Source organism: Medicago sativa, chromosome 2, assembly GCF_051527215.1.
Source record: "Medicago sativa cultivar Bolivia chromosome 2, Bolivia_mono, whole genome shotgun sequence".
NCBI classification, from domain to species: Eukaryota; Viridiplantae; Streptophyta; class Magnoliopsida; order Fabales; family Fabaceae; genus Medicago; species Medicago sativa.
This window is the reverse complement of record NC_140750.1, coordinates 3,725,881-3,738,903: the sequence shown is the minus strand read 5'-3', so window position 1 is coordinate 3,738,903 and position 13,023 is coordinate 3,725,881. Positions and strand designations below refer to the sequence as shown.

Sequence of the window (13,023 nt, the reverse complement as noted above, 5' to 3'; positions counted from 1 at the left end):
GAAGATTCCATCTTCAAATCTTCGGACGAAGGAACTTAAATAGGGGCATCTGTCATACCCCAATTTTTGACCTAAGGTCCCACTGACACGCGTCACGTGACCCTGATCAGTCCCAGACATTTCGGTGATAAAAATTCGACAGAGAGGTATTTTAAAATACCTCATAATTTGTTCCGAGTCGGGCCCTCTTCGCTCATTATTTTTTATTTTCTAATTTCCATTTTTTATTTTTAAATCAATTAATTGTAATTAGTCTATTTTTATTTTTAAATTAGTCGTTCATTTTTATTTGTAATTAGTCTATTTTTATTTTTAAATTAGTCATTCATTTTTATTTTTATTTGAATTAATTAATTACTTTTTTTTTAATATAAGTCAAAAATCCAAAAAAATGCATCTTTATCTTTTTTTTACGTTATTCATAAAATTGTTTCAAAAAAGGTCCAAGTTCATAAACACATCAATCTCGCGCCTCTGTGCCATTCCAATCCAGTTCCGTTCATCCCAATCTGCAAACACAAATACAGGAACAGTTCATACGCGTATCCCTAATCCAATCCAAATTTGTTGCTTCTCCTTAACAAACCCTAGCTCAAACCTTAACTCTATATAAATAAAGCCTGCAAAATACAAGTGGAAAAGGGGCCGAAAAATTCACCAGTCAAAACCTACACAAAAATTCCAAATCAAAAACCCTGCAAGACCAGCACAACACAGAAGCCGTTTTTTCAAAGAAACATCATCAAACCATCAATATTCAAGAACCAGACTCTCCCAATTATCATTCTCGGCCATCAAGATCAATACAACACCGCATTTGACCCATAACATCACGTCAAATCGAAATCCAGGAACCAACACCTATAACCAGCAAGCATCGCAAGCCTCAGACCGTCACACAACCACAGACAAAACAGACAGGAACAATAGAAGCAATCACGTATACGCAACAACATCCCAACAGCGAGCAAGTATAGCACAATCGGAACAAGAAGGCCGTTCCAGACCAACACACGCACACAGGCGGCCAGACATCACGGTCCAGCACCCAATCGCAGACAAACCTTCACATCCGTACGCGAATCTGCCACGGGACAGATCCAGAAAAAGACCGAACCTGCTAGGCCATCACAAAAGGTAATCTTTTTGTCGTTTTATAGAGAGAAGGCTTTAGGGTTTAGTTTTGGAACTTTTGGGATTAGAAACGAATAGAGGGAATAGAATAAGAGAGAAGAAACAACAGGAAAAAAAAGAGAGTGAGGAACGAAAAATAAAAAATATGTTGTTTAGATGTTAACCGCGGCGGCGCCGCCGTCGACGACGGCTAACCGCCGCGTCGGAACTCAGTCCGACCACCACTCCCCATCGGAGAAGAAAAGAAAGAACAAGAGAGAATTTGAGAGAAGAATTAGGAAGGAGAGAGAAATGAATGTCAAAAATGAATGGGAAAAGCTCCACAACCCTTAAATACTAGGTCCAACCCACTGGTTCGACCCAGAACAGACCCAATACAGGACCCGACCCGGTTCGTTGTCTCCCTGTAGCCCAATTCCATTTTTTTTTCTTCTTAATCTATGCACCCCCCTGCATGCTCTTTGCGCCCCCTGTTACATCATTTTCATCTTCTATTTCATCATGCATTTTAAACTCTCTTGCATTTTTTAATTATGTCGCTTGCATTTCATCATTTCCATATTCACTAGTTTAGGATTTGTTCATTGCATATTTATATTTTTTATACGTCATTTTGTTACCTATTGCGTAAAAATTTAGATCGCATATTAGGTTTAGATGCAAATGATTCACGCATTTCTTAATTTAGTTTTAGCATTGCACATTTCAATTTAGTTTTTTTATTTTATTGTATATAACTTAGAATGCGATTAGGCTTTAATGTAATTTAATTTGTTTTTTTTGCGTGGAACTTAGAATGTAAATATAGGCTTGATGTATTTTATTTATTTTCTCGCAGACCATAGAATGTATTAATAGGGTTTTTGTAATAGCTTAGGTGCATGTGTGCGTGCGTGTGTGTATGCCTCTATCTTTCATGCTTGCTAGCTTAGGTTAAAGGTCCTAGTGGTGGTCCAACGCCACCATGAAGTACCTACGCGTTTTACTTTATGCTCCGTTAGTTTAATTCTTATTCCAATTATTTCAAAACAACAAAAAAATGCATATAACAAAAACACAAAATTTTTTTTAATAAACCTTGATCTTAAATCAAGTGACGTCTTTTTTATTTTTTTTTCCTTAATCAAACTTCAATCAATTTAATCATATTTCAAGTCATTTTTCTTTAATATTAAAAAACACAAACAAATACTCATTTGCCACTTTGGCTTTTCCTTTTAAAACTTTTTCTTCAAAACTAATAAAAAACACACAACCAATCAAACGTCAAATTTCTACCCCGAACTACGAGGTTTTGATCCCTCACGGGTACGTAGGCAGAGGACACTTGTCCTTCCAAATCAATAAAATGTAGATAATTAGGTCTTTCTATTTAATCATTTAAATTCCATTTTTTTTTTCTTCAAAAAAGTAAGCAAGTTATAGCACACTAATTAAATAAAACCAAGAGGTTCTCGTAGAGTACTACGGACATAAAGGGTGCTAATACCTTCCCTTTATGTAACTAACCCTCGAACCCTAAATCTTTTCAAATGTGGGGTGTTTGAACTTTTTTCCCCTTTTCTTTAAAAATTAAATGTTCAGTCGTGAAATAAATAGTGAGTCAAAAGCTAATTAAATAGCCTTGATCTCCGAAAAATGACGCGACAATCCAAGTTAGCATTATTAAAAATTGACTTAAGAAGAGTAGTAGTACATTACTGCATTTGTCTATTCAATTTAACCCCCTAAAATTGTACAAATTTTTATATCAGTAGTTAGAATTTTTTGATTAAAACAAAACAAAATCATTAACCCTCGTCACAACTTTATCGCCAACCTTCATCATTTGAAAAGTAACGTCCTTTTTTTCTGTGATGTCCCAATCTCTCATCATCTATGAACCCAAAACTTCATCTATGTACCAATTTCGTCTCTCATATTTTTGAACAAAACTTCAGTTAATAGCATTTTCACTCGGGAACTATATCGGTTCATTCGTTTCTTCCTCTTAATAATAATAGCTATAACTGCACTTAAAGAGACAAAGATTGCATTGCATCTGTCTGAATTCTCGCTAATCGCTATTTCATAAGCATTCATCTGTTTACATCTACGATGATGTGGTTAAACATGAATGTAAAATGAAGGTCATGATATTTTTTTCAGTTAATTCAAATTAAATTAAATAATCATGCCATAAAATAGAAGTACCAAAGTGCAAAACTCATAAGTTTGGTGGTGTTAAATCTACGATCCATTCAAACTTACCAATTCCAGACCGTCAAAAAACTATTGATCATTTCATTTAGGAATTTCGGCATGTATCTATATTAAGGTGTACCATAAAAGTCGCCTTATTTAAAATGACACATGAGTAAGGAAGTATTAATATTTATAAAATGTAGCATAATTAAAGTAGACATTATAAAATGTATAAAATTCATGTTTTGGAGTTATGTTCCTAATTACATGAGATTTTCATCCTCTAATTTTGTTGATTTTTTTTTTTAAGTTTGGATCCTAGATAAAATAATCAATAAGGTCGTTGTCCTTCAATATTGCCTGGTGGTGAATAGCTACAAATGACAAAAACCCAACCATTCTTACATTTGGACTTAGCACAACCAAGATGAACTGAATCACGCCAAATAATTTGAGTAGAGGAATGCTAGCAACACTCTCTTTTGTGCACTCTCTCTAGCACTCACTTTTTTATTGGGTGAAATCAATGTATGTCCCACCACTTTATGTGGGTTCCATTTCCAAAGTGTAGGTCCTTCAATGATTTTACCCAATAAAAGAGTGAGTGCTAGAGAGAGTGCTCAAAAGAGAGTGTTGCTAGCATTTCTCATTTGAGTATAATGCCCACACTCATCAATTTTAGCACAAGAGTTTTAGCACAAGAGTTAGAGTGATTGTTGTAAAATTAGGCATAATATTATATCTACAAATAATAAACAATATATAAATATAATAATCAATTTATATTGATGAGAATAAACAAAGGAGAAAGATCAATTAAACTTATCTGTCTTGATATTGTTGTAGAATTGACCATCTACATAATTCATCAGCATCTTTAACCATCAATTTGATAAGAGGACTGCAAAATGAAAAAACGGTGGAAGTAGTCTGAGACACGCTGATCGCGATATCCTTAAGGATTTTCCGCGTAGTTATACGTTAATCCCCCAGGATTTAACAGACCCTTCTCGACGTAGAATCGAGGAAACAGAACTAACAAGAATATATATTTAGGAAGATGAAACCCATAATTAATTTTTGTGAAGGTGATGAGATAATTGTTTTTGTTTTTTAATATTGATCAAAGTAAGAACAAAAGAAAATGTAACTTCATTCTTCTGTACGTGTATCTTTTCCAAAACGTGATCCTTTTTTCAAGCAAGAAACACCACCTTAATAATAGGCACATTCAAGTGATATTAAGAGAAAAACGGTTACAAAAGTTTGGAATTAAAATATGGTTATAAGACTAAGTCAAACATTATAATTAATAATATAATAATAATAATAATAATAATAATAATAATTTTCTATTAAAATATTTTTCTATATTTCTCAATTAAAAATATGGGATACAAAATATTTGAAACTTTTGAAATATAATCAAAATTTACAACAATCCCCCACATATTTCAAAAGTGTAAAATAAGTTTGAAAAAGGACTTCCTCGGTTAACATCCTAGATGTGATGCATTAAACTGGTGTAGCAAGCTATATGAACCAGCCCTAAAATGATAATACTTAACACACAGTGAAGTTGGTGTAGCAAGTTATATGAACCAAAATCACTTGGTGTATGTTAGCGGTATACCATTCGCATCACACCCCCACAATTCTTGCCGTTGGCGTTGTTGGCGCGCTAATAGGCCGTGCGCGTGCCTGGATTATTTCATGAGTGCTCCAGAGATTTCGTCAAGATCTCATACAAGCGGCCCCACTTGACACTCGCATAGGTGATTTCATCAAGTGTATGCTGCAAATCATACACCACCCATAAGGGATATGAAATTCATTAAAAGCTTGATAGGCTTATCCTCTCAATAATGCAGTGTCTAGCACTTCTCACACACACCATAGGAAAGGGACGAGAACAAAAATTAATTAACTAATTTTTGGTGCTAGCAGAACTAATAAGTGACTTGTTCTTACCCATATGAACCTTATTCATGGGATCTCCAATCACAAAGGTTGGGTTCCCATCACTTATTAATTTCGAATGGCTTAAGTCCCAATCCCCTCGATGTACACAAATTTATTTCATCCCAAGGGGCTTTGTTTAGTAGCTACTTTTTACACAAATAATGAAGATAATTTTCTTTCATCTTATAAGATTGACTAAGACGTCTCTAAGTGAATCAACCTTATATATTTATCAAAGTTTATAACTATAAACTTGATCTCTATAATTAATTTTATACATGTCTGCTTACATTATTATTAAGCGACATCACTATCAATGTGGATAAATATAAATCTATTTGTAGATTTATAATACATGTCAATTCAAGCGACAACATCCCCACAATAAGTAAAGTAGTTGTACATTTTGATTTATTCTCATTGGATTTCAATTTCAATTAACATCATTGCATTATTTTGATGCAATGGCTCATCAACTCTAAACAATATTTTATATATTGTCAAACTGATATCCTTGATATACTTCATCAGGTCTACTTAGATAAAGTCTAAGCGACAAACCCCCACATTGTAAAAATATAATTCCATGTGTGAATTTTATTCAAGTCTACTTGAATTATATTTCAAGTGACAACACCCCCACATTGGAAAAATATAAGTCCATGTGTGGATTTATTTATGGGTTAAATATGTTTTTGATCCCTATAAATATATCAACTTTTTGTTTTAGTCCCTCTAAAATTTTCCTTCAACTTTTAGTCCCTATAAAATTTTCAATCACTACTTTTGGTCCCTATTTTTAATTTAATTTTTGTATTTTTTAATAAAATTGTGCAGAAATGTGTAAAATATTCTAAAAAAAAGTCCAATAAAAATTAGAATTTTTCAACAAAACACAAATTAAATATGAATTTTTAACCTTAAAAAATACAAAAATTCATATTAAATTCATGTTTTGTTAAAAAATTCTAATTTTTTTTAGGAGAGAATCTTATAATATTATGAATTTTTCTGCAAAATTTTATTTCTAAAATATGAATTCTACATATGATTTTACTTTAAAGGAGGGACCAAAAGTGAAGATTGAAAATTTTTTAGGGACTAAAAGTTGAAGAAAATTTTTAGAGGGACTAAAACGAAAAGTTGACATATTTATAGGGACCAAAAACATATTTAACCCTTTATTTATTATACATGTCACTAAAATCCTTAAGATTGTTGTAAAATTAGGCATAATATTATATCTACAAATAATAAACAATATATAAATATAATAATCAATTTATATTGATGAGAATAAACAAAGGAGAAAGATCAATTAAACTTATCTGTCTTGAAATTGTTGTAGAATTGACCATCTACATAATTCATCAGCATCTTTAACCATCAATTTGATAAGAGGACTGCAAAATGAACAAGCGGTGGAAGTATTAAGGATTTTCCGCGTAGTTATACGCTAATCCCCCGGGATTTAACAGACCCTTCTCGACGTAGAATCGAGGAAACAGAACTAACAAGAATATATATTCAGGAAGATGAAACCCATAATTAATTTTTGTGAAGGTGATGAGATAATTGTTTTTGTTTTTTAATATTGATCAAAGTAAGAACAAAAGAAAATGTAACTTCATTCTTCTGTACGTGTATCTTTTCCAAAACGTGATCCTTTTTTCAAGCAAGAAACACCACCTTAATAATAGGCACATTCAAGTGATATTAAGAGAAAAACGGTTACAAAAGTTTGGAATTAAAATATGGTTATAAGACTAAGTCAAACATTATAATTAATAATATAATAATAATAATAATAATTTTCTATTAAAATATTTTTCTATATTTCTCAATTAAAAATATGGGATACAAAATATTTGAAACTTTTGAAATATAATCAAAATTTACAACAATAATCATAATCAGGCTTTTCACTTAGCCAAAACTTCACAGAATCCGTACCATTCACAATCATAATCAGGCTTTTCACTTAGCCAAGGTTCTCACCATAAGGACCCGAGTGCTCAAGCTCACAATCGTTAATTCTCTTGTTTGCATAGTTTTGAGCATAGGCTTCAAGGGTATGGTTCCAAGAAAGTGGACCAACACCAACCTCTTTTCGAGCTTGATTATGTACCTCAAGGTAATCTTGAGGGGAGTTTTGTGCTTGGGAAATATTAATGCAACTAAGGGTTGAGCAAATGAAGAAAATGGCTAAGATCATATTATGTGGAGACCTCATTTTAATTTTTCTTAATTGCTACAATTTGGTGAGTGGTGGAATATATGTCACGGGTACTTATATCAAGAGTGTGGAGCATATCAAGCCGTAGAAACCGAAGAATTTAGAATATTTAAAGAGCATTGCTATATACACCGAATGAAACTATCACAATAGCATAGCGAACTATAAACTGCCCAATCAAAATTTGGTATTGGCCGAATTCACGGTAAGACATTGAAAAAGGTGGAATTCAATAAAAAGTGGATAGGTAGAATATAGAGTCGGGATGATTCATGAGAGTGCAATTCCGCTTTAAATAACAATTTCCATATTTAAATTTTATAATCAATGGATTAGCTCTATCTAGCTATTAGCTGGTAGTTGGTAGTTTCTACTCTTTCTTTTCTGTCAAAATAAAATGTTTTATAGTATGGGATTCTTGCCATTGTTCTATTGTGTGGGATATATATATATATATGGGTTATGATAGAAGACACCTTTTATGAAGGTGTCTTTTATCAAGTTACTCTATGAGCATTAGCGAAAAGACACCAACTTACTTTTATGAAGGTGTCTTTTAGCAAAGTTATAACTAAAAAGTGAAAATCACACCTTAAGGTGTGACTTGTTAAAAGACACCACCAAAGGGTGGCTTGTAACAAAACCCTTTTTAGTTTTATATATATATATATATATATATATATATATATATATATATATATATACATATATATATATATGGGATGGGATCAATTGACACCAAGATGTCAAATTTTATTTGACACCAAATCTTATCCCTCCATTTTGATTTAATCAAACGATCAAAATTAGTCACTAGTGTTCACATGATTTCCTTCCTTATTTTTTTTTGAAGGGTGATTTCCTTCCTTAATTGTAATTATGTTTTTTATTTTTGTACTTAATTTTTCCTTTATTATTGCTGAAGATATATTGAATAGTCGGGGACCACATCCTCTCTTTGTAACTAATGGGATATCCCTCTCACCATAGCATGATAAGTTCTCAAAAACCTTCATCAAGTGTTGTCCTTCAATTCACAAAAATTGAAATCAATTGATCAAACTATTTTCTTTTTGAGGCAATTCATTCAAACATTTATATGATATTACTGGTAATAAAAAGCTCAAACAATTATATGTCTATGTGTTTTACATCATGCTAGCGTTGAGCAGCAACACATAAAGGTTAGTTGGAGTAATGAAATAAGAATGAAGCTTGTGCAGCGAGCCATAATAATAAGAGATATAGAATCCTTAAAGAGAGAGAGATATATAGGAACTGAGAGTGTTTACAAAGTAATTAACTAAGAGAAGAAAGAATAGATTATTTCTAAAATTAAAAGGTGGCTCATTTAATCAAGCATGTGAGCACTTAACAAATTGATTAGAGCCGTTAGATTAAAACTATATCAATGGATAGGATTTGGTGTCAAATTTTATTTGACACCTTGGTGTCATTTGATCCTATCCCTATATATATATATATATATATATATATATATATATATATATATATATATATATATACAACAATGCATATATTGAGTAAAAGAAAACGGTAAATATAAATTGAGCAAAAGAAAACGATATATATGACGGTAAATATGATTGTTTGATATCCTCTCATGACACTTATTTCTTTTAGTTGCCCAACTTCCCCTTAGCTTATCTTTGGAGGTGAAAAGTACCTCATTTTAATTTAGATCCTTGATGCTTCACCAAGATCTTTGAATGAAACCAAACTTACAATAATCTTATAACAGCCTATCAATATAGATCTTAATGAGTGATGGAATGCAGGAATGAGTGGAGGCAAGTATGTATAGGTCACTGAGTTAGTAGCAAGTTGGGCACAAAATAAAACTGAAAAAATGTGCTTGATTCGAATCAGGAAAAGCTTGAATCGAATCAATAATGTAATTTCTGAAATCTTGATTATTATGAAGATTGAATCGATAGCCATGAACTATGATTTGATTCAATGAATTTCAGATGAAGATAAATTTCAATGACCATATTTTGATTCGAATCATAACTCCTTATAGAAAAAAAATGAATCGAATCAAATGGCTTAGTTAAAGCATTGATTCGATTCAAAGTATGTAAATACAAAATAACTCCCAAAAGAAGGAAGAAAAAAAATGACGTGAATCAAATGTCAAAGTGGAAACTATTGATTCGAATCAAAACTTCATTTTTTTTAAAGAGAAAATAGACACCAAACTTGTTTCCAATTTTTTAACTACCTCTCTAAAACCTATTTGTTTGGAGCTTGTAATCTAGAATGAATGGGTGTTGTACAAAAACATACTAATGACATCAATCAAAACAAAACTAGAAAAACGAAACCAAAAGACTAAACATCTTCACTTTTATCCCTACTTTACACACACACATATCACGTAAACATGTTTTTGGTCCCTATAAATATAACAACTTTTTGTTTTAGTCCCTCTACAAAATTTCTTGACATTTGGTCCCCAAAAAAATTTACAACAACACTTTTGATCCTTACTTTTAAATCAACTCTTTTGTAGTCTTCATATTTTAGAATGAGCTTTTTTTTTTTATGAATGTTTATAAAATTATAAGAATTTCTCACCTAAAAAATTAGAATTTATTAACTAAACATGAATATGAATTTTTCATGTTTTTGACGTTAGAATTCATATTTAAATCATGTTTTGTATAAAAAAAAAAAAAAAAAAACTCTAATTGTTTTTCGGAGAGATTTTTATAATATTCTAAAAATTAATGGAAATTTTTTATTAAAAAATATGAAGACTACACATGAATTGACTTAAAAGTATGGACCAAAAGTGGTGATTGAAAACTTTTTGGTGACTAAGAAATTTTTTATGTAGTTAAAAACAAAAAGTTGATATATTTATAAAGATAAAAAAAATATATTTAACTATCTTTACCTATCTATCTATCTATCTATCCATCTATCTAATGAGCATGTTGGTTTTGGGTCGAGTCTATGAAAAATAGCTTTACGAAAATACCCAAAAGTAATATACTTATGTGACATTATTTTTCATGAAAATTTCAATACTTATAAATTCTACAATTTAAAATTTTGACACTTAAATTAAATTGAAACACTTTTGAATCAACACATAAAAGTCTTAAACTAAACTAGCAAATGAAAATAAAAATAAAAAATCATATTTTTCTTGAAAGAATTAGGTTGGAGGGTGTAGGGATTTGGAATTACAAATTTGTTACCATAACCAAACCACTTTGGATTTAAATGGGTAGTCGAATTAAACCCAAACTTGAACGGATTCTTTCTGAAATTCTGACACGTAGTAAGAGATGTCGAATACGATGTTAAGACACACGGAATATCGAGCACAATGTCAAGACATCGTAACAACACAATTAACAAATAACAACTTAAAGTAAATTGTAGAAAGTAAATGGCACAAGGTATTTGTTAACCCATATCGGTGCAATGTCACCTACATCCGGGGGCACTCAAGCCAGGAAGGAAATCTCTACTATATGTTTGTAACTCAACTATCAAGATGATACAAGAGTGGCTTACAAACATCAATGGACAGACTAAAACCCTAATTGACACTTTCAGAATTGCAGCTTCAGTAGTCTTCTTAGGTTTATAGTCTTTCTTTATATAGCCTAAGAATGACATGGGATTGATGAGCAACTCAGGCAAAATGCACAGCTGATCTAATCCGATCTTCAACACAATATTCTTGAAGCATGTATATTGTTTCGTTTTGACATCATTCTTAGGAAACACGACAAAGCTTAAACCGCCCATTGCTGCTTCTAGAAAACACACGCTTCTTGGTCAACACACTACATGAATCATATCTTCATAGAATCTTCAGAGATCTCACGCTTAAAACAAATTTTTCAAGAAAGTGAAACATGACACGCTACGATGTCGTACCAACATGTCAAGACATCTTGTCCAACATCTTACTAGAACACTTGTTTTAACAAAATACGGCCAATTACAAACAACAAACCTAACACTTTCATCATAATTGAATTTTTCTTTATACAAGAGTCATAGATCGAACCTCTAACCACCTGTTTGAAAGATCTAAATCTCTTACTACTCAAACCAATCAATAGTAAATAAAAGCATATTAAACATAGTTAATTCTTAAATAATTTAGAACTAGAGACTGCAAATTATTAATTATTAACCCTTAAAAAAAGAATCCTCCAATAAAAAGAAGAAAAGTGTTGTTTGGCATACTAAACGGCCCGTGAACGCATTTTAGCACCACTCAACTTCCTACTTGCGAATCAAACAAGTACAAGAGAATCAGCCTTATTTCTTATTATTAATTCGTTTATTGTGTATATATAACATGTAAGAGTGTTAACGATAAATTGTTCAAGAATATTCAAGTCTGGATAAAATAATCATTAGCCTTCCGGCCAAAATTTAGACTACGAGAAACCCCTTCTTCATATTACAATATGGTCTAAGACAAAAAAATATACATTATAATTGCTTATTATATTATAATTATAATAATAACTAAATGAGAGGAAACAATACAAACAACAGCAGGCCATGTAGTACTAATTAACTTATTTTTAGAAAATATATAAAAGAAAATCAATATGGTCGTTCTCCTTCAACATTTCCAGGTGGTGAATAGCTACAAATGACAAAAACCCAACCATTCTTACATTTGGACTTAGCACAACCAAGATGAACTGAATCACGCCAAATAATTTGAGTATAATGCCCACACTCATCATTAACACAAGAGTTAGAGTGATAATCATAATTAGGCTTTTCACTTAGCCAAAACTTCACAGAATCCGTACCATTCACTTCACCATAACCCTCAGCAAGGTTCTCACCATAAGGACCCATAGAGTGCTCAAGCTCACAATCTTTAATTCTCTTGTTTGCATAGTTTTGAGCATAGGCTTCAAGGTTATGGTCCCAATAAAGTGGACCAACACCAACCTCATCTCGAGCTTGATTATGTACCTCAAGGTAATCTTGAGGGGAGTTTTGTGCTTGGGAAATATTAATGCAACTAAGGGTTGAGCAAATGAAGAAAATGGCTAAGATCATATTATGTGGAGACCTCATTTTAAATTTTCTTAATTGGTACAATTTGGTGAGTGATGGAATATATGTCACAGGTACTTATAGTAAGAGTGTGGAGCACTGGAGCATATCAAGCCGTAGAAACCGAAGAATTTAGAATATTTAAATTTTGTAATCAATCGATTAGCACTATCTAGCTATTAGCTAGTGGTTGGTAGTTTCAACTCTTTGTTTTTTTGGTAAGAAAATATTAAAAAAAAATATTTGTTTCTTGCCATTATTCTATTTGGCCCAAAATATACATATAGAAATTATTAACAACAAACAATGCATATATATTGAGTAAAAGAAAACGATATATATCACGGTAAATGTAATTGTTTGATATCCTCTCTTGACACTCATTTATTTTAGTGGCCCAACTTCCCCTTAGATTATCTTCTTTTTTAAAGGAT

At 31.6% G+C, this 13,023-nt stretch overlaps 1 protein-coding gene and 1 pseudogene across 1 annotated transcript; both read right to left on the bottom strand.

Annotated features, from left to right (window-relative positions):
* Positions 1 to 3,487: 3,487 nt before the first annotated feature.
* Positions 3,488 to 7,651, bottom strand: LOC146943711 (basic form of pathogenesis-related protein 1-like; annotated as a pseudogene).
* A 4,299-nt stretch (positions 7,652 to 11,950) lies between these two features.
* LOC146943710 (basic form of pathogenesis-related protein 1-like) lies at positions 11,951 to 12,648 on the bottom strand. The gene has a single exon (XM_085741989.1). It carries the CDS (start codon positions 12,608 to 12,610, stop codon positions 12,122 to 12,124), a length of 489 nt encoding a protein of 162 aa, XP_085598115.1. The 5' UTR covers positions 12,611 to 12,648; the 3' UTR covers positions 11,951 to 12,121.
* Positions 12,649 to 13,023: the final 375 nt, after the last annotated feature.

Excerpts from the sequence above, each read along its gene's own strand:
- LOC146943710 (XM_085741989.1), bottom strand. The coding sequence starts at position 12,610 with ATGAGGTCTCCACATAATATGATCTTAGCCATTTTCTTCATTTGCTCA.